Source organism: Takifugu flavidus, chromosome 15 (genome assembly GCF_003711565.1).
Source record: "Takifugu flavidus isolate HTHZ2018 chromosome 15, ASM371156v2, whole genome shotgun sequence".
NCBI classification, from domain to species: domain Eukaryota; kingdom Metazoa; phylum Chordata; class Actinopteri; order Tetraodontiformes; family Tetraodontidae; genus Takifugu; species Takifugu flavidus.
In genome coordinates this window covers 1,362,557-1,383,708 of record NC_079534.1, presented here as the reverse complement: position 1 = coordinate 1,383,708, position 21,152 = coordinate 1,362,557, and the positions used below count along the sequence as shown (strand labels likewise).

Here is a 21,152-nt window from a genome sequence, read left to right as displayed (position 1 = left end):
TCAGAAGGCGCGCGTGGCGGCGCACGGAACGTCTCGGTGCGCGCGACATGCTCACTTTCTATTTCCTAATTGGTGCATACGGTGTTTGGTTTTGGTTGCGTTTTTGTCACGTGACAAATCTCGTCTATTATCGGTCGTTTGTTTCGTTTTTCTTGCTTTTCTGGGGGGAGGAGGGGGAGAAAAAGAAACCAAATTCCACAGAGTGCGAACGTTTGCTTTATTTTCTGCTGACAAAGGCACATTCATACACTGACTCCCAATATTTCGATATATATGCTGTATGTATATATTGTCATGGGCCCCGTGAGCAGATGCAACGTTAACATTACAAGGATTCCACATCGAAAAAGGATAGAGCGAACACGAGCACGGACGAGTTGGAAATGCACACCTGTAGCATAAGAAGTATAGTCGCACCCTGTCGTCCATGTTCAACAACCTTTCACACCAAAGGAGACACATGAAATGCGTCAGCAGCACTCGGTGGTTTGTGGAAAGCCCATGGCCTGTGTGTAGATGCATATATATATATATATATTTGTACACACCTACACACAATCTTTCTTGGTATTTGTTCCAGTTGCATAAGACTGGTCAGGTTGCATCCGTGCACTGTCAAAATGCATAAATAACAGACCAGCCTGGTCAGAACAAATGGTTTTTGTCTTTTTTTTTGCGGGGGTTTGACCTTTGGCTGACCTTTGGACGCGCAGTCTTCACACCAACAACCTACATCTACTAATCAGAACCAGTCCAGACGATTCAGTCAGAATATAAACACAGACTCTGCACTCTCACTCACACCTTAATGTCCCATTATGAGACGCAGCAGCACCCACAAATGAATGACTTCCAATAGAACCCACAGTTAAATTCATTTTCTCTCTCTGCAGATCAGATGAAGAGGATGGACCTGGAGAATATAAAGGAACATCTATAGTCTGTGTTCGCATGTATCGTCGTGGAGACACAACGGCTGAAAGCAGTAACTACGACCACATTTGGAAGGGCTATTATTTCAGAATAACAGCAAAGAAATACTCCAAATCACAACAAAATAAACACTTATTTGCTCCAAAGCCACTTTTAAATATAAGAATATAAACACCTGGACTGTCCCTTATATTTATATAGTTTTGCAAGGCTTTTGCACTTTATATCCTTAGGATATTACACTGAATAGTATCAGAGAAATGGATGTTTGCATGACAGAACCTCATTGATATCCACAGCTGTAAATCGATTCACAAACATCTTTAAATATTAAGTTTCATGCAACTATGAACTGGCTATATTGTGCTTAATATAGACATATATATATATATACTTTGCAGTTAGAGCTCACTAATAGAAAATAGATATAATTTGTGACAAAAATATCAGCCAATTGCGTTCGTGTTGGCGGCAGTTAAACGATTATTACAACTCTTTGTTTTAAGCTGTATTCCCATTTTAAATCGATATAGCAGGTTAATATCTCAGTAGGCATTATGTACTGGACTCATGTTGTAAGTAGACAGAAGATCTGCGCAACGGTACAGAATGAATGAGGAGGCTGCAGAAATTCGCACGCCGTTGCTTGATTTTCATCCGCCGCGCTGTTGTTTGTTGGCCAGCGCAAACCTGACGAGCACAAATCACAAATGGACACAGTCACTCTGATCTGAAGGTGTTGTTTGGCAGAGGCGATGCGTCGGGGCCGGTGGGTGTCTGCGTTGGCTCCTCGCCGTCCACTATCCTCTGGACGCCCTCATCTGAAATCCTGCTTTGTCTTTAAGCACCGGTGGCCGTTCACAACCGTGAGAAGCGGCCCCCGTTTATAACAGCTCTCAGCCTGGAAGGACTTTAAGAACTCATGCCAAAAGGGCTTTCTGCTCGGTAAAAACCAGGGTCCTTTTTGGTTATTTGTCTATATTCTTACTGACAAGGTGGACAGGGTCACTAAGGGCAACAGAATTCTCCATGTCTCTATTGTTGCTGTCTTTTCTGGACATGTCAGGCTCCCATAGAAAGAATTCATGGAGGAGAGTGTTGACGGTGTCAGGACACTCCATCATGACCATGTGACTCCCCTCCTCAATCACTTTCAGGAAGGCAAACAGGAGGATCTACAAATAAACAATGCCGGCGGTTAGCACAACATCAAAACCCAATATGTCACACGCACAAACGCGAGACTCTCTCCGCACCTCTGCCATGCGCTGGTCTTCATCCACAGGCACAAACTTGTCGCACATGCCATGAATCAGGAGAATGGGCACGGTCAGCTCCGCGTGGTAGACCTCGTCCCCCTCAGGCCAGTACTGGCCACTCATCATGGCTCGCAGGACAAACGGAGACACGTTGAAGGCATTGCCCTGTTTCAGCAGCTGCTTCTCTTTGGCGCCCTGGCGAGCAAATCCAGCTCTAGAGGTTAAAAAAAGGACAAGATGGATTAGTGGAAATGGTCCCGAGTGCAATCTGAGGACCAGTACCGGTACATGAATGTTGACTGTGCTGTCCTGACACCATGTTCATCTTACTTGAGGAAGCTCCAAGCCAGACATGGCGACAGGCAGTGAAGGATGCAGGATGGAAGTTGGAAGATGGAGCACAGGCTGGGCTCCAATGCTGTGGGGCCCCCGCCATTGATCATCACCACCTTGTGGACCAGGTCAGGATATTCGTGGGCCAAGAAGGTACAAAATGACACCCTGGAAGTGGCAAAAAAGGAGGGTTTTATAAGAATTGTCATAATGAGGCATAATTGATCCTGATCTGTAGCTCCTTACCCGTAGGAATGGCCAATGAGAATGTTGCGTTTACGAGCGTATCTCTTAAAGATTGCACGCAGATCCTCAGCAAGGGCATAAAAAGTGTATGCCGCTGCGATTTGTGGCGCGGTGCTCGCTCCATGGCCCGCCAGATCGGGCGCGATGACCTCGTAGCCTAGCCGAGAGAAGAAGTCCAGCTGACTGCCCCAAATATCCAGAGAGCCCCCCACGCCGTGCACGAAGAACAGCGCCACGTCAGAGTGAGTGCCTTTGCAGCTGGAGATCGACCTCTTGGAGTTGATCAGGACGGTGCGCTTCGGTTTGCGGCGGCGGCGGCGGGGTGGCGGAGCAGGCTTCTGGTCCCCAGAGGGGGGAGGAACTGGTGGAGGAACCGGGTTGGGATCAGGAGAAGAGGGCATTTCTTTGTAGTCGGCTAGCTCCACTTCCACGGTGCTACAAGGCTCCAGATCCCCGTCCTGACACTGGAGGATCTCGGAGTGTAAAACGTCGCCCAGATTCTCGATCACCAGCTGGCCGTTGCGGTAGACTGTGATCTTCCTCTTGCAGTGAACGCTGTTACCTGTGCTGTCCAAATCCTCCGGTGAGCTTCCATCCTCACAGGCTCCATTCTCTTCCATTATTATGGGCTGGCGCTCCGGGACAATGTGCCGCACTCGTAAGACTCGCCCCGGTTTGACCTCCACAAACTCATAACCATCGGAGGGTTCGGAGGACTCCAGCGGCACGACTAGATTGGCAGCCTTCCCGGTCAGGCAGCAGAATATACTTTCAGCCAGGCTGGTCAGCATGGCGCCTTCCTGCAACGGTAACATCCCAGAAACACAAACGTTGACATTTTCTTTGAGGGGTTTCACAGAATTCTTCTACATCGACGATCCAAACCATCATAATTTCCAGGGCTGTGATATTATCATGCATTGATACGAGGAGCTTCTGCAGGATGCCCTGAAACACATTAGGAGTCCCCGCAGAGCTGGCAAATGTCAACCGCTCAACAGTAAGAAACGAAGCTCTCGCTCCGTTCTTACGAAACTGAACCCAAGCTGTATCCTAGCAACCAGTCAAAATGCCCTTGTTTATCGCTTCATCGGGACGTAGCTAGTGCTGGAAACACAGCGGGCGTGCGAGCGTCTTGGTAAGAGCAGCAGGTGATCGTCGTCTGTGTGTGAGAAGCTTTTCCAGGACATTCACCTGGAGAAGAAGGGACAACCTGGTGCTTTCTGGGTAGCTGAGCATCAGGAACAGAACACTGCATGTGTTACTCTACACACACCACATCGCTTACATCGCAGGTGGATTTACTGCCTCCTACTTGATTTACTTGATCTTGTTGCTAAGAGACAATAGATATTGTTTTTCTTTCTAAATGGGCAGTCATAGAGCTTTAAAGGATCTTCTACAGGGACATCCAAGGAGGCAGCCTGAATAACTGCTTGCAAACATCTGGTTACAGATTTTTAACTCTGCTCTATTGTCCAATTTCAACAGTTGGGTTCAAACCAGATGCACCACAGACATCAGCTGAGGGTGATTGAACAGTGATCGGGAGTCAAGCGTCAGCGTCACAATCTTTACTAGATGAACCGTTGTAAAATAAAACCTGCAATTGTCATCGTGTGCTTCCATTTCATCTCCCTCACATTTGCTAAGGCAACACTAAGTGCATCTGCATTGACGCAACAACATGCTCTTCAAAAACAACAGGGGGTTCTCCTCCTGACCTAGTGTCAGGCTGCATCAAATCAGCTCTGCTTCCAAATGGCTGTAAAAGCGCATCACATCGAGGCTCAGCCTTGCACCTCGTAACCCCGAATCAGAAATTATTTTTCAATCCGGTAGATTTCTTGCCTGCATTGCAGAATTTAGGTTGACGTGTCTGCCAGGTTTGACACGCATTTGGCACACAATGCGCTGCTCCATCTCCACAGCAACAGGGTAGATTGCGGCACAATATGGCACATTTGCAAACAAAAGATTTATCTTACATAACATCGCTGCTAATATTAACATGAAAGATGGCATTTCATGTAATCACACTTTCTAACACACAAAAAGCGTCGTATTTTAAGTGAAGCTATTCCTGATGTTTTAGAACTGAACGAAACGCCATCCTATTGTTCATTATTGTGACATGCAAAACCACGCCAAAAGGCTGATTACTGAGGCGGATGTCTGCTGCAGAATAGCAGCTAATTTGATAAGGATGCACTAAAAATCGACTTCTTACCTACTGATTTATTGATGATTGTTGACGGCGAGATGTCTGCACCCAGAGATGATAGCCAAGACTCGTTGAGAATGAAATGCGTTGCATGTGTGTTGCAACAATTTGTCTGCTTAGGGCGCTGCAAAAGTGTAAATGCCTTTAATTAGTCTTATTAGGCTACCGTGGCGGTGCGCGGTCTGGCTTGAGCGCGTATCCATAAAAATGCACCGGAACCCTCTCAGTGTGACACCCATAATGATAACAAGCGCGGATGGGTTTCGTTTTTTTTTACAAGTCCTCAGCATCCACTGCGCACATAGGCAGGTCCCTACCCTGCCCTCCCCAGTCCTGGTGCCCTTGTTCATCCGCAGCACCACAGCAGAAACCGGGTACCTTCGCTCCTGAGTGGCAGAGACGGGAACGAATGGAAGAAACCGCCGACGGATCTAAGGCCAATGGGAGAGGCTGCCTTCCTTGTTACCAGGGCTGGCTGACGAGCAAAAGTACGTGCGTGTGACCGCGTGCACGCAGTGCTGCTACACAGCAATGACCTGCAATGATCATCCATTACGACCTCAATTACTATGACCATACTCGTCTATAATAAAGGCTTTGGATGAGCACATTTGTGTGTTTGCGTTTAAAGCAATACACAGTCATAGGAACTGTCTCCCTGTTACCCTTGACCCTGTGATGTAACCGGGGCAACCCGGCGCCTGTCACTGCGCAGCATGATGCGACAAACAACAGCAGTCTTCTGTTAGTATTGGACACACACCCACAGACGCAAACACTAACTGCATGTAATTAACTAAAACTAAACTAAATATAATCACACAGAAGTGTGTCAGTGTTGTTGTGAATCAATCAATCTAGCGTGAATCTCAATAAGACTTTGTTTTAAAGTGTAATATTGTTTCTGCTAAAAGGAAAATTGCAGAAAGGCAAACAGACACTTACAAAGCACTGGATATATTGTTTGTAACATTTAACTGCTCAGATAGCAGATGCACAAAAGTGGGGTGTCAGTTTTGGTATATTTACATTAGTACAAACTTTTTATATCATAAAATTGCTCTGTGCGTGAAGTTAAAGAAAGCTTCAATGTTTATCAAGTGTGAATTTAGTGGCTGGATAAAGTAAAAAAAAAAAAAAAGTATTTCTGATAGCAAAAACTCAAACTTCAATAATATTCTAAGCTAGCTTTGTCCATTCATTTATCCATTCCTCTCGCTCGCTCTCTCTGCTTATAGCAAATGTACGTATAAATTATGATAACCATAAAATGCACAAATGAATCTCCAGCACTCAAAGGGCAAAATTTCCTCAGCTAGATCTTTCAGGCGTATCTGTTAGTCAGAAATTGTATTGTTCTTCCGGGATAGTTGCAGGTTACACTTCTACAATTGAGGCATTTTCGACGAATGCAAAAACACGCCGTTATTATCTTTAATAATAATTAGCACAGTCGTGTCGTCGGCGGAAAAATAGTCAGGTTTTACCTGACATATCAAATTCGGGGGGGAAATTACCTAATCAACAACAACCGTTTCGATTGGCTAACGCGTCTAGACCAATCGCAGCGCCTTTTGTTAGCAGGTGGGTTGCAGCTCCATGACTTTCAGAGCTCATGCCTCTGTCAATCGTGTGATTAAACTTTAAAATGAACATTATGGCGTCAACTTTGTCAAGAATGCGTCAGATATCCTTTCTCGCCAGGTGACCGAGTTTATGTACATTCGATCTATGCAAATAACGTTGAAAATAGCATTTGTTATGATCACATTGTGAAGAAGTTAGCAGCGTGGCTAATACGGCCGTAGCTTCCTAAAGCTGTTGTACTGATTGTGGTAACACATAAACCAATGCGTGTATCCCTCAAAAATCGCATGTTAAATCATTTCATTTGTCTACTGGGAAGCACAGAGTTGTCTTTGTATCAAGTAAGATGAACATGGTGTCTCTTGTAGTGGCACTTATTGAGTCACAACCCCATTTTGGTTTATATTGAAATATTAATTAAGATAATTTGTTGAAGCACAGTGCTGATGTAAAAGAAGAATCATTTTAACCAGTGCTCTTTCAACAGTCTCTCAGTTGGAAACCTGACCGGCACCTCTCACCTGAGACTATTCAGCAATTGGATTGTTCCCAAATCCGCTGCACAACCTCTGATTTCCAAGTGTGGACCGCTTTCTTCACAAGCTGAAGGCTCAGGCGTGTTCCAGCAGCTGCCGTGGCAATACCAGCAAGTACGTACCAGGAAAAGAGGAACAGAATATCAGCCCAAGAACATTAAACGCAAGAGGACCCACGGCTGGATCAAGCGGCTCAGCTCCAAAGGTGGCATCGAGGTGCTGTTACGTCGTATGCTGAAGGGACGGAAATCTCTCTCACACTGAAGGCTCCTATCAGAAAGACTTTAAAGAACCAACCAAGGGGTGTACAATGCAAATCATTTAAATACCTGGTCGAACATTGATACCAGGTGGGGTTTTGGCGTGATATTCTTGTGTTAATGAGTGGGACAATGAAGAAAGGCCTTTCCCCAAAAAGTTGTCAAAAGAAGAATAAAGCCTTGTTGTTTCATTCTGTCATTACTTTATCCATAATGCATTGATCATGTTTGACCAATTCTGGTACATTTGAACATTTTCAAGGTGTAAATATTGTTAGATCTGTCTAAATAACAATAAAATGATTTGAATCTGCATTAGTGCTTAGGTTATTAGAAAAAAAATGTCCTTTTAAGTTAAACTTTTGCAATATGTGATGTCTCAACATTAAGAGGAAAAACAATTACATTTAGAACATAAACATCTGACTTCCGTTACTTGCATGATTTTGACCTTTTGAAATGCCTGTTTCTGTGCAGCAGAGTATAATATAGTGTAATAAGTATAATAAAGCAAAGGACACAGGTCACTCAACGTTCTGTGAGGTATTCATCAAATATTCTAAAGAAAAAAATAAACCAACCTTAAAAAAAATCCATTCACACACTTATCTTTGGAACAATTTTAATAGAAATGATGTAATGTTTCAGTGTATTCGGTTGTGACAATGATATCCACCGCTTTTGACAAGCGTTCAGGGCAGCGTATGGTGGGTATAAATATATGAAACACCCATCCTCGTCCTTGGTAGGAAAGAATGAAGGCGAGAACACGTCGATGCGGTTATTTTTGCGGTTATTCAACGAGTACAGAGCATTCGCTCGGCAGCTCACGTCTTCACACATTCAGACAAAATGTGCCTGCGTTGTTTTCATCTCGCAGGGAAGCTTTTCGCTTACGTAACCACCTCCCAGCCAATCAGCGCGCCTTATACTGCGTCTCCTTTACTGGTCAACCAATCACCTACATCGAATTTCAATTTCCCGCCCCCAAAAGGACGAAAAACAAAAATTGCAGTTGGGAATCACTATCAGTTAGCCTGTTAACCCTCCTCCATTTATGTCTTTTAAGTATTTGTACGGGAAAATAGTGACAATTTGCAGTTGTTTAGAAATGTCCGATTGCTTTCGTGTCAAAGCCCTTTTAATTAAAGTTCAATATAGGTCCTAAGAAGCTGTCTAAAAGGTAAACATATCCTCATCTCGGCGACGAAAACAACGGGGCTTAGTGGCTAACAAGCTAAAACATTAGCAGGAGTGTGACTCGGTCAGACATGGAGAAGGTATGTTTACAGCTCTGTCCAATATGAGCGTTCTCGCTTCGGCGTTTTGTATTTTAAATCTGTCAAATCGGACGAAATCTTGTAGCATTGCTCTTAGTGCGACTTCAGTGCCATGTTAAACATAGTTGTCCCTTAAGTGGTTTTGAACCTTGCTAGCCTTTCGGTTTTTGCTGCAGCAGGAAGAGGTAAACTTTCCTATTTTTCTTTTCGATCTTAGGGAGATTTCCTGAAGGGGCTTCCTGTCTACAACAAGAATAACTTCAGCAGGTTTCATGCAGACTCAGTGTGCAAAACATCAGTAAGTCTTCTTATTTGTTGCCTAATGCTGTAATGACTTAATGACACGCTTATCCTGCATGTTTGTGTTTATTTATTTTTTTTAGAACCGTCGACCGTCCGTGTATCTTCCGACCCGGGAATATCCATCAGAGCAGAGTAAGCACAGAAAACTTGATGATGCTTCCAGAGTGACTTGTCAAAGCTAATGAAATGCATGTGAAGTAGAGCAGAGGCCATGTGTCTGGCTTTAATTACGGGAAATATGGAGATTTTAAACTACACTGTTATGTGTTTGAAGTGTGCAACTGGGAATGTCTTAGGTCTTGGGAATGTGCTCCTTCTTTGTGTCTATTGATGCAATCGGCGTTACTTCTGCTTCACAGTCATCGTTACAGAGAAAACAAACATCCTACTGCGATATCTACATCAACAGTGGGATAAAAAGGTAAAGCGTAATGACACCAGATTGAATTTTGAGCCAATAGCAGTGATCAGCAGCTGTGATTCTCATCCTGCCTTATTTTTCCTCTTTCCTATCAGAATGCAGCGAAAAAGCGTGAGCAGGATCAAAGCGAGGGGGATAACGCGGCACCTCCACGGAAAGTAGCTAGGACAGAGAGTTGGGAGGCGAATGAGGATTGTTAGATTTTCATTGCTGTAGATGCACAGCAGAGACTGATCAGTACAAGCAAAATAAAGCACAGAAAGATACACTGTATGTTTCCAAACCCAAGCTTTGATGCTGAACGCTTCACATCACAGCTATAGCCTAACAATAGTACCTAAATTGTTACTCCATATTTTTGCATTTCGATTTCTTCATTTGCATTCAGTTTTGATTTTTGCTCATCTGTGCTCGCGCAGCTTTTCCGTATAAACGAACAGACTGAAGTCCCTCCTTTGACCCTGGGTCCTGAGGTTTACAGTTGCATGTGTCCACATCTCAGAGTTATGCACAATTCAAGTCAGAAGTTACAGGCCATCAGATGGCCCTTTCTTGTTTTTTAATGTATCTTACATTTCTTTTCAACTCATCATTTATGCGATTGTTTTCAGTAGCTGAGAATTAAAATGGTTCAATTAAATTTAATCCCTTTCATATTTAATATGAAAGACATAAATATCTAAGGGAATGTTCTTACATTGTCTTTATTTTTTGCCTTAAATGAAAAAGTGTGAAATCACTGTGTCTTAAGGAAACTCTTGGTTTACATTGTTTTGAAGTTAAATGGATATTTAAAATGTCTTCTTAATAAGGACATTAAAGCCATATTGTCATAGTTGTGTTGCGTTTGTAGACGAGAGCATGATAGTCATCCTTTTAGGGTTAATTCTTTGGAAGCAGGGATGAGTGCTGCTTTGTGACTGCAGGGGTTAGTTCACTGTGCAGCTCTGTTGGCATGCAGATAATCATTAATGCTGCTGTAAATATGTACCATTAACTGTTGAGATGAATAGACAGTCAATGTGACGCAAGCCCCCAATGCACTTGTAAGTCTGTTATGTTTATGTATTCATGTTGGGATTGTCCTCGCCGTTTATCCAGTAAAAACCAACTCACAGCTCATGTTTATATCTTTAAGAACAGCCTTTATTGCACATTGATGAAGTGTAATTATCAGTAAATCACAACTTTTACCGCTTCCATTGTCAAATAGTAGTAGAATTAAAATACTTGTTTTTCCCAGGTATGATTATTTTTTTTCCTGTGTGATGTATTTTATTTTTCTTGTTCTCCATAAAGGTGTGTTTGCTCTACGAGTGTCATATGGAATCATTTGAAATGTGTTTTATGGTAGAGAATGGGTTTTATTGTTATGAATTCAGCCCTGTCTTTTCCCAGATGATTTGTTATATGGCCATTTACAATCATGGCTGCAGCTTTAAGCGCTTGAAACACTGAAGAAAATGATATGTTAAAGTTTGTGGGATTTTATTCTTTTGATAGCTTATTTCAAAGTGGATTCTATTAAGGTAAAATATTGGATTTTTGTTTTATTGAGTTTAAGTGTAAAATGAAACAAAATCAGACCCTAAGATATCTAAGTGAAATAGTTTATAGGCTTTAGAAGCAAGATTTACATGTGTAGGATCTTGTCAACAGATTTAAAACTACCTAGAATTGTGTACGGTTCAATAAAGCAAATTATTGCTTCAGTATAGAGATATATTTAACAAGGAGAGGTTAAAGCAATATAATCAGGGTAAACATAAAAGCACTGGGGATCAATATGAAAACCTGACCAGTTTATCATTTTGAGGAACCTGCCACCACCAGGAACAAAAAAAAGACATAATTGTAGTTGCAGTGATGATGATGATGATGATGAATTACTTATTACATGACTGCCTGTACACTAGGTGGCAGCAACGCGTCACAACACTAGGGCACATTTAAATGAAGAAGAAGGTACAGGTAGAATATTTCACTTTTGAGCCAATTTACTAAAGATATTTAACTACTTTTGGATGGTTGGAATTTTTAAATATCCACAAGAGTGACAAGAGCAAACGGTGTGGCAAAAACTGACCAGGTTGCTCAGGCCATCACAGAAACGGCAACAGGTTTTCCAGTTTGTATCACTGTTACAGCATTCATACAGTATTCTTTTAATTGACCCTTGAATAAATCAAAGCCAGTCATAAAGTCCTTGTTATAAAGTAATAAGATGAATCTTATTCTTTTCAGCTTCTTCAACCCATTAATGAGTTCTTTCTTTTCATGAATTATTTGTCATTGGGTCTGATTTAAAATTAACAATAAAATGACAAATGTTCGTATCTGTTCAATGATTTGTGCATTGCAAGGTAGAGAGAGAAATGGGGTACTTCTTGTCAAAGTGACAGGTTGACCTTCCCTGACCCCCACATCGTCCCCCCCCCGTCCCCCCCCCCCCCCCCATTCCCGCCTTTCTCCTGCCCGCCTTTTTTTAAAAAGGGAGGAGGGTGGATCCCCCCCCCCCCCCGCCTTTCTCGCTTGCTCGCCTGTTTTTAATAAGGGCAACAGTTACAAAACAGTTTTGCCATAGTCCTGGCATAGCCATCCGTGGACAACATGAGTAGTTCTACATCCTTGATTGGTGAGACGGCTGTGACCGTTATAAGAGAATTGTGTGGAAAAGTAGTTGAAAAATCCACGGTGTTTGTACAGCGTTCTCAGGCGTCACCTTCTGAGCCTTTGCAGCAAGAATGGTCTTTGGAGCCTTATAGTCAAACAGGGAGTTTTGGGTATGTGTTCCGTTACAAGACGGGGGAGCTGATTCTCTATCAGCGGGAAGAATCTTCCAGTGAGGGGCCTATGTTGTCGGCTACGATGTCTTCCAATGACTGGGGTGTGTTGAAACTGATCAAACCGAGAATGGTGTGTGTGACTGAAGAAGGCTGTGAAGAAAGAAACAACACAGAACAGAAACCTTCCACAGAACAAACATTTTGTGAAACAGTTGTGAAAACTAGAGAAGAGAAAACTATTGGAGAAAGTTAGACTGTTAGAACCCTAACACTGTGGTTCAGAAAAGAGAAAAGAGTTGGTGGCCTCAAGTAAGAAATTTAGGGGCCTACGTTGTCTTCCGGTGTCCGAGGTGTGTAACTGAAGAAGCTTAAATCCCCTGGAGACCTGGAGGCCCTCCTGGAGAAAAACATTCTTAACATGAGTTATATCGCCTGAACCTGTTGTTTGGTAGAGTTCCCGTGTAGGGAGGTATCCCCATGGGAGCTACATCACCACCAGTTGGTCCACCGGGGCAATCGTCAATATCAGACTTTTCGGCGCCAATCAGGTCAAGTTGTTTTGCCTCATTGTTTCCAGTCCAACACACTTAATTGTCACCCTGATGATTTAGAAAACATTTGTTCATTTCAATATTTGATCATTTGTTTATGTCAAAGCTGATTTTACTTTGCCTTTTGCTTAATATCCAACCCTCAACAGATGAACAGACATGGCACAGTAATAAATCTGAACTGAATTCCATTTAAGCAAAGTAAACGTTTCAGTTGTTTTAGTCTCTTTTATACCTGCATGACTGATGAGGAATTATCCTGTATCATTTGTGCATCTGTACATGTTTTTATGTCAGATGAAATAGTACCACAACATCCCCAAATCTCAAAATGGAACCATAATAACCTATAGCGCGTCACCACCCACAGACATAGTGGTGATAAGTAATAAAAGGTTTTAAGGAAATATGATGACACTATGCAAGAGAAACCAAATATTGAAGTTGAAAGTGGATAAAAATACTAGGACTCACTCATTTGATATGTTGTGCTGACACCAACCATTGGCAGATTTCATCAATAGTCATGAAAATCCTGCTTAGGAGACTAAAAAAAGTCTTTATTTTCAGATCTCTTAGGTGTTTCATAAATGTTTCCACCTCTTTGTATTAATTTATTATAAATCAGTTTGGTTGGGTTTCAGCTGTCCAGAGATTTAGATTTTGTATACGTGTTCAGTCAGATGTATGTCTAGCACTTCTGTGTAAGTTAACTCCAGAGTCCAGGATGCTCTGATTTTTCTGTCCTCTTTGGTCTCCAAAGCCTTCTGTGGCGGAGCTGAGTTCTAGTTGGACACTGAGAGTCAAGTTCAGATGTAGCAACTGGAAACTGAAAACTGGAGAAAGAAAAAAACACTTTCCATAAAATGACTATTGCTCCCAAACAGTAACTGTAAAATTCTGGGATTAAAACTCATTTCAGGCACATTGTGACTGCTTTATCTGAAATCTATTGTGGATTTAAATAAAAGGAAATGATTAAAATCTGTGTTGATATACCATTGAGAACCATACATGTATCCATTTTTATTGTTCTTATATGTATTGATAGCCAGTTAATCTGTCTGAAATATAAATATGCAATAATAAATGATTAAATACTGTAAGCATGTAACAACAATCATCAAACTCATTGATCATATAGGTTGTTTTGCTCGCCACAACTGGACTCATTTTCTTTTTTAAATCTAGATGTGTGATTGATATCTGACTAAAATGAGTAGATTTATTAGATCTCTGTGATAAATAGAATTGATTATTGATTGTGTAATAATTGTAAAGTTTTTTATTTTAAGTTTCTTGAAAGATTTCTCTCTATTCTTTAAAAACTATATTTAGAACAATTACTTTTTCTGTTGATTTGGCACCAATAAATGAATCCCCTTAAAGGATATTTTCAGCTTTGTTCGTTCTAATATGAACACTTCCATCCTGTGTTTAAGTAATAACAGGCGGTATTTTATAAAGCAATTTGAAATATGACATTACTTCATAAATTGAGACCATAACAGTCCAAAATAACAATTATAAAAAGTGTGACAGTTAAAAATACTCACTACATTTCACTGTGTGGCAATATGAATTTTCCACCTGCTCTGCTTATTTTTTCTTTGGCGTTTTGGTCATGACACCTCAATATAAACTTTAAAAACATCAGCCTTAAAATAGGGTTCTTATGTCTCGTGTGTCAGTTGACATCAGGCATTGAAAATGCGGCCGGAGATTAGGTGGTAATAAAATGTCAATAAACTGCGCTAGCAGCAAATGCGATGACACGCAAACAAGAGAAACTGCAAGAAGATGTGACTTTAAAAAAATGATTTAAATTCAGCCGCATTTTCAATGCCTGATGTCAACTGACACACGAGACATAAGAACCCTATTTTAAGGCTGATGTTTTTAAAGTTTATATTGAGGTGTCATGACCAAAACGCCAAAGAAAAAATAAGCAGAGCAGGTGGAAAATTCATATTGCCACACAGTGAAATGTAGTGAGTATTTTTAACTGTCACACTTTTTATAATTGTTATTTTGGACTGTTATGGTCTCAATTTATGAAGTAATGTCATATTTCAAATTGCTTTATAAAATACCGCCTGTTATTACTTAAACACAGGATGGAAGTGTTCATATTAGAACGAACAAAGCTGAAAATATCCTTTAAGGGGATTCATTTATTGGTGCCAAATCAACAGAAAAAGTAATTGTTCTAAATATAGTTTTTAAAGAATAGAGAGAAATCTTTCAAGAAACTTAAAATAAAAAACTTTACAATTATTACACAATCAATAATCAATTCTATTTATCACAGAGATCTAATAAATCTACTCATTTTAGTCAGATATCAATCACACATCTAGATTTAAAAAAGAAAATGAGTCCAGTTGTGGCGAGCAAAACAACCTATATGATCAATGAGTTTGATGATTGTTGTTACATGCTTACAGTATTTAATCATTTATTATTGCATATTTATATTTCAGACAGATTAACTGGCTATCAATACATATAAGAACAATAAAAATGGATACATGTATGGTTCTCAATGGTATATCAACACAGATTTTAATCATTTCCTTTTATTTAAATCCACAATAGATTTCAGATAAAGCAGTCACAATGTGCCTGAAATGAGTTTTAATCCCAGAATTTTACAGTTACTGTTTGGGAGCAATAGTCATTTTATGGAAAGTGTTTTTTTCTTTCTCCAGTTTTCAGTTTCCAGTTGCTACATCTGAACTTGACTCTCAGTGTCCAACTAGAACTCAGCTCCGCCACAGAAGGCTTTGGAGACCAAAGAGGACAGAAAAATCAGAGCATCCTGGACTCTGGAGTTAACTTACACAGAAGTGCTAGACATACATCTGACTGAACACGTATACAAAATCTAAATCTCTGGACAGCTGAAACCCAACCAAACTGATTTATAATAAATTAATACAAAGAGGTGGAAACATTTATGAAACACCTAAGAGATCTGAAAATAAAGACTTTTTTTCTCTCCTAAGCAGGATTTTCATGACTATTGATGAAATCTGCCAATGGTTGGTGTCAGCACAACATATCAAATGAGTGAGTCCTAGTATTTTTATCCACTTTCAACTTCAATATTTGGTTTCTCTTGCATAGTGTCATCATATTTCCTTAAAACCTTTTATTACTTATCACCACTATGTCTGTGGGTGGTGACGCGCTATAGGTTATTATGGTTCCATTTTGAGATTTGGGGATGTTGTGGTACTATTTCATCTGACATAAAAACATGTACAGATGCACAAATGATACAGGATAATTCCTCATCAGTCATGCAGGTATAAAAGAGACTAAAACAACTGAAACGTTTACTTTGCTTAAATGGAATTCAGTTCAGATTTATTACTGTGCCATGTCTGTTCATCTGTTGAGGGTTGGATATTAAGCAAAAGGCAAAGTAAAATCAGCTTTGACATAAACAAATGATCAAATATTGAAATGAACAAATGTTTTCTAAATCATCAGGGTGACAATTAAGTGTGTTGGACTGGAAACAATGAGGCAAAACAACTTGACCTGATTGGCGCCGAAAAGTCTGATATTGACGATTGCCCCGGTGGACCAACTGGTGGTGATGTAGCTCCCATGGGGATACCTCCCTACACGGGAACTCTACCAAACAACAGGTTCAGGCGATATAACTCATGTTAAGAATGTTTTTCTCCAGGAGGGCCTCCAGGTCTCCAGGGGATTTAAGCTTCTTCAGTTACACACCTCGGACACCGGAAGACAACGTAGGCCCCTAAATTTCTTACTTGAGGCCACCAACTCTTTTCTCTTTTCTTCTGAACCACAGTGTTAGGGTTCTAACAGTCTAACTTTCTCCAATAGTTTTCTCTTCTCTAGTTTTCACAACTGTTTCACAAAATGTTTGTTCTGTGGAAGGTTTCTGTTCTGTGTTGTTTCTTCTTCACAGCCTTCTTCAGTCACACACACCATTCTCGGTTTGATCAGTTTCAACACACCCCAGTCATTGGAAGACATCGTAGCCGACAACATAGGCCCCTCACTGGAAGATTCTTCCCGTGATAGAGAATCAGCTCCCCCGTCTTGTAACGGAACACATACCCAAAACTCCTGTTTGACTATAAGGCTCCAAAGACCATACTTATATGCTATTTATTTATTTGTTTGTTTGTTTGTTTGTTTCAAAGCAAAGTTAGCTTTGATGTAAAAAGATGCTTCAATAGGTAACAAGCAGGCTTTTTGTAGATGGCAAGCCTGTGTCCTCGTATATAATATATCTCATCCTGTCAGTATTATTCATAAAAAGGATGTGGAAAATACCTTAGAAACTGAATGACTGCCATATTTAGTCTTTATGCCTGTTGCTGGGCTATAGGTCATGCATGAACTGCATTACATTTTTACTGTTACATTTCACCCTGCGAACTATTGAAATTTAATAGTGCAGAGCCAGATGTTTATGTAGCTTGTTATGGTCTCCACTTTTTATCTGGAGTGTTGAAAAGTTTGTGTGGGTACCATTTACATGGGCACCAGAACATATATTTCACTGGCAAAGTAAGGCTTTGTATCTTAGAATTGGGTTTAGATTAGAGATAGGATTAGGCACTTAGTTAGGGTTAGGGGCTTTTTAAATACATTATGTAAATGATGTCTTATCCTATCTGGTGAAAATTTAAACATAAGCCGATCCAAAACCTTAACCCAGACATTTAACTTCATATTTTCAAATTCAGATTTTGTAATTAAAGAGTTTGTGTTTGTGATTAATTTCTGTTTATATGTTCTGCACCTTGGTTTTCACTAAATTCAGAAATTAAGATGGTGATAGTGTATGAGGCTGTAGTACGACATTTGTGTACCATGTTACCATACATGGAACTTGTTTTCTACAACAAGCTTACTTTATAATATTATCTCCCACTTTAGAAGCAGGTGTACATCATGCTGCTCTACTGTGTAAAAATATGTTTTTTCAGCTTTTTTATGTTTCATTTTCTATTAATGTTGTTGTGAATTTTCTTTTTTTCCAGTTGAAAATGTGGAACATTGTGAGTTTGCCTACCTGAGAGATCTGGTAATAAGGTGAGTTTGAATGTAATCAAATACTGTTGGAATAATATTCATCAGTTATGTGCAACCAGATGTTACCGTGATTAGTTAATTACCTGAGTAATTTAACTTGCCTTCATATTCTGAAAGCACAACCACACTCTCAGAATAAAAACTGGCTGTTTTATATACCTAGTTAACTCCTGAAGCTGAACCGCCATGCAGCGCTTGATTAGTGGATTGTCGGAATAAAAGGGAACCGTCTTTGTCCTTCCTGCAGGTCGCATCTTCAGGACCTGAAAGATGTCACACACAACATCCATTATGAGACGTATCGCATGCGGCGACTCAATGAGAGCAATGTGAACTTCACTGAAGCGGGTCTGTCCACCTGGCTGCGGGACCACAGAACTGCAGGAAGATCAGGGAATGAGAGCCACCACTGATGTCCTCAGACTGCCTTCCTTCACCAACACACACACATACACACACGCACACACAGTTGCAATGGAAATATAGTATATACATGACAGAAGCTGTTTCAGTTATGTAATGCTGAAGACTTCAGTTGGTGCGACAGGTAGAATCATTGCAAGTGTCTGTCTTGCTTTCTATAGCTACAGAAACCATCCTTTTTATCTTTTCACCCGTGGAATCTGTTGGTATCGGATGTGTGAAGCAACAGCTGATTATAATTGAAGAGAGAACTCTGCAGGATTCTGTATGATTGATTAAACTTGACAATCTAGTGTCATTTTTGTCCCCATAGTGTCTTCTACCTTTGATTTTTGTTGAAGAAATCCATTTAAGAATAAGTCCTCTTTGTTGATGTGTACAAAAATCTTCAGCTCAGGATTTAAATTCATTTTTTTAAAGTCACATCTTCTTGCAGTTTCTCTTGTTTGCGTGTCATCGCATTTGCTGCTAGCGCAGTTTATTGACATTTTATTACCACCTAATCTCCGGCCGCATTTTCAATGCCTGATGTCAACTGACACACGAGACATAAGAACCCTATTTTAAGGCTGATGTTTTTAAAGTTTATATTGAGGTGTCATGACCAAAACGCCAAAGAAAAAATAAGCAGAGCAGGTGGAAAATTCATATTGCCACACAGTGAAATGTAGTGAGTATTTTTAACTGTCACACTTTTTATAATTGTTATTTTGGACTGTTATGGTCTCAATTTATGAAGTAATGTCATATTTCAAATTGCTTTATAAAATACCGCCTGTTATTACTTAAACACAGGATGGAAGTGTTCATATTAGAACGAACAAAGCTGAAAATATCCTTTAAGGGGATTCATTTATTGGTGCCAAATCAACAGAAAAAGTAATTGTTCTAAATATAGTTTTTAAAGAATAGAGAGAAATCTTTCAAGAAACTTAAAATAAAAAACTTTACAATTATTACACAATCAATAATCAATTCTATTTATCACAGAGATCTAATAAATCTACTCATTTTAGTCAGATATCAATCACACATCTAGATTTAAAAAAGAAAATGAGTCCAGTTGTGGCGAGCAAAACAACCTATATGATCAATGAGTTTGATGATTGTTGTTACATGCTTACAGTATTTAATCATTTATTATTGCATATTTATATTTCAGACAGATTAACTGGCTATCAATACATATAAGAACAATAAAAATGGATACATGTATGGTTCTCAATGGTATATCAACACAGATTTTAATCATTTCCTTTTATTTAAATCCACAATAGATTTCAGATAAAGCAGTCACAATGTGCCTGAAATGAGTTTTAATCCCAGAATTTTACAGTTACTGTTTGGGAGCAATAGTCATTTTATGGAAAGTGTTTTTTTCTTTCTCCAGTTTTCAGTTTCCAGTTGCTACATCTGAACTTGACTCTCAGTGTCCAACTAGAACTCAGCTCCGCCACAGAAGGCTTTGGAGACCAAAGAGGACAGAAAAATCAGAGCATCCTGGACTCTGGAGTTAACTTACACAGAAGTGCTAGACATACATCTGACTGAACACGTATACAAAATCTAAATCTCTGGACAGCTGAAACCCAACCAAACTGATTTATAATAAATTAATACAAAGAGGTGGAAACATTTATGAAACACCTAAGAGATCTGAAAATAAAGACTTTTTTTAGTCTCCTAAGCAGGATTTTCATGACTATTGATGAAATCTGCCAATGGTTGGTGTCAGCACAACATATCAAATGAGTGAGTCCTAGTATTTTTATCCACTTTCAACTTCAATATTTGGTTTCTCTTGCATAGTGTCATCATATTTCCTTAAAACCTTTTATTACTTATCACCACTATGTCTGTGGGTGGTGACGCGCTATAGGTTATTATGGTTCCATTTTGAGATTTGGGGATGTTGTGGTACTATTTCATCTGACATAAAAACATGTACAGATGCACAAATGATACAGGATAATTCCTCATCAGTCATGCAGGTATAAAAGAGACTAAAACAACTGAAACGTTTACTTTGCTTAAATGGAATTCAGTTCAGATTTATTACTGTGCCATGTCTGTTCATCTGTTGAGGGTTGGATATTAAGCAAAAGGCAAAGTAAAATCAGCTTTGACATAAACAAATGATCAAATATTGAAATGAACAAATGTTTTCTAAATCATCAGGGTGACAATTAAGTGTGTTGGACTGGAAACAATGAGGCAAAACAACTTGACCTGATTGGCGCCGAAAAGTCTGATATTGACGATTGCCCCGGTGGACCAACTGGTGGTGATGTAGCTCCCATGGGGATACCTCCCTACACGGGAACTCTACCAAACAACAGGTTCAGGCGATATAACTCATGTTAAGAATGTTTTTCTCCAGGAGGGCCTCCAGGTCTCCAGGGGATTTAAGCTTCTTCAGTTACACACCTCGGACACCGGAAGACAACGTAGGCCCCTAAATTTCTTACTTGAGGCCACCAACTCTTTTCTCTTTTCTTCTGAACCACAGTGTTAGGGTTCTAACAGTCTAACTTTCTCCAATAGTTTTCTCTTCTCTAGTTTTCACAACTGTTTCACAAAATGTTTGTTCTGTGGAAGGTTTCTGTTCTGTGTTGTTTCTTTCTTCACAGCCTTCTTCAGTCACACACACCATTCTCGGTTTGATCAGTTTCAACACACCCCAGTCATTGGAAGACATCGTAGCCGACAACATAGGCCCCTCACTGGAAGATTCTTCCCGCTGATAGAGAATCAGCTCCCCCGTCTTGTAACGGAACACATACCCAAAACTCCCTGTTTGACTATAAGGCTCCAAAGACCATTCTTGCTGCAAAGGCTCAGAAGGTGACGCCTGAGAACGCTGTACAAACACCGTGGATTTTTCAACTACTTTTCCACACAATTCTCTTATAACGGTCACAGCCG

At 40.1% G+C, this 21,152-nt stretch overlaps 3 protein-coding genes and 2 long non-coding RNA genes across 6 annotated transcripts; 4 read left to right on the top strand and 1 right to left on the bottom strand.

Annotated features, from left to right (window-relative positions):
- Positions 1-200: 200 nt before the first annotated feature.
- abhd8a (abhydrolase domain containing 8a) lies at positions 201-5,496 on the bottom strand. Of its 2 annotated transcripts, none has more exons than XM_057057212.1 (5): positions 5,006-5,496; positions 2,772-3,571; positions 2,523-2,693; positions 2,190-2,406; positions 201-2,108 (listed from the first exon to the last, which is right to left on the bottom strand). In XM_057057212.1, exons 2-5 carry the CDS (start codon positions 3,560-3,562, stop codon positions 1,902-1,904), a joined length of 1,386 nt encoding a protein of 461 aa, XP_056913192.1. In that variant the 5' UTR covers positions 3,563-3,571; positions 5,006-5,496; the 3' UTR covers positions 201-1,901. The 2 variants fall into 2 exon arrangements, with proteins under 2 accessions (XP_056913192.1, XP_056913191.1); XM_057057211.1 differs by having other exon boundaries at positions 5,002-5,490.
- LOC130539103 (uncharacterized) lies at positions 3,570-4,386 on the top strand. Its single transcript, XR_008954024.1, has 2 exons — positions 3,570-4,066; positions 4,263-4,386. It is a non-coding gene; the product is annotated as an uncharacterized LOC130539103 (long non-coding RNA).
- A 1,064-nt stretch (positions 5,497-6,560) lies between the features above and the next one.
- On the top strand, positions 6,561-7,693 carry mrpl34 (mitochondrial ribosomal protein L34). The gene is made up of 2 exons (XM_057056822.1): positions 6,561-6,699; positions 7,070-7,693. Exons 1-2 carry the CDS (start codon positions 6,644-6,646, stop codon positions 7,380-7,382), a joined length of 369 nt encoding a protein of 122 aa, XP_056912802.1. The 5' UTR covers positions 6,561-6,643; the 3' UTR covers positions 7,383-7,693.
- A 666-nt stretch (positions 7,694-8,359) lies between these two features.
- LOC130538863 (DET1- and DDB1-associated protein 1-like) lies at positions 8,360-10,695 on the top strand. The gene is made up of 5 exons (XM_057056823.1): positions 8,360-8,658; positions 8,876-8,956; positions 9,042-9,093; positions 9,321-9,382; positions 9,478-10,695. Exons 1-5 carry the CDS (start codon positions 8,650-8,652, stop codon positions 9,580-9,582), a joined length of 309 nt encoding a protein of 102 aa, XP_056912803.1. The 5' UTR covers positions 8,360-8,649; the 3' UTR covers positions 9,583-10,695.
- Positions 10,696-17,664: 6,969 nt separating this feature from the next.
- LOC130539232 (uncharacterized) lies at positions 17,665-18,537 on the top strand. Its single transcript, XR_008954067.1, has 2 exons — positions 17,665-17,804; positions 18,052-18,537. It is a non-coding gene; the product is annotated as an uncharacterized LOC130539232 (long non-coding RNA).
- Positions 18,538-21,152: the final 2,615 nt, after the last annotated feature.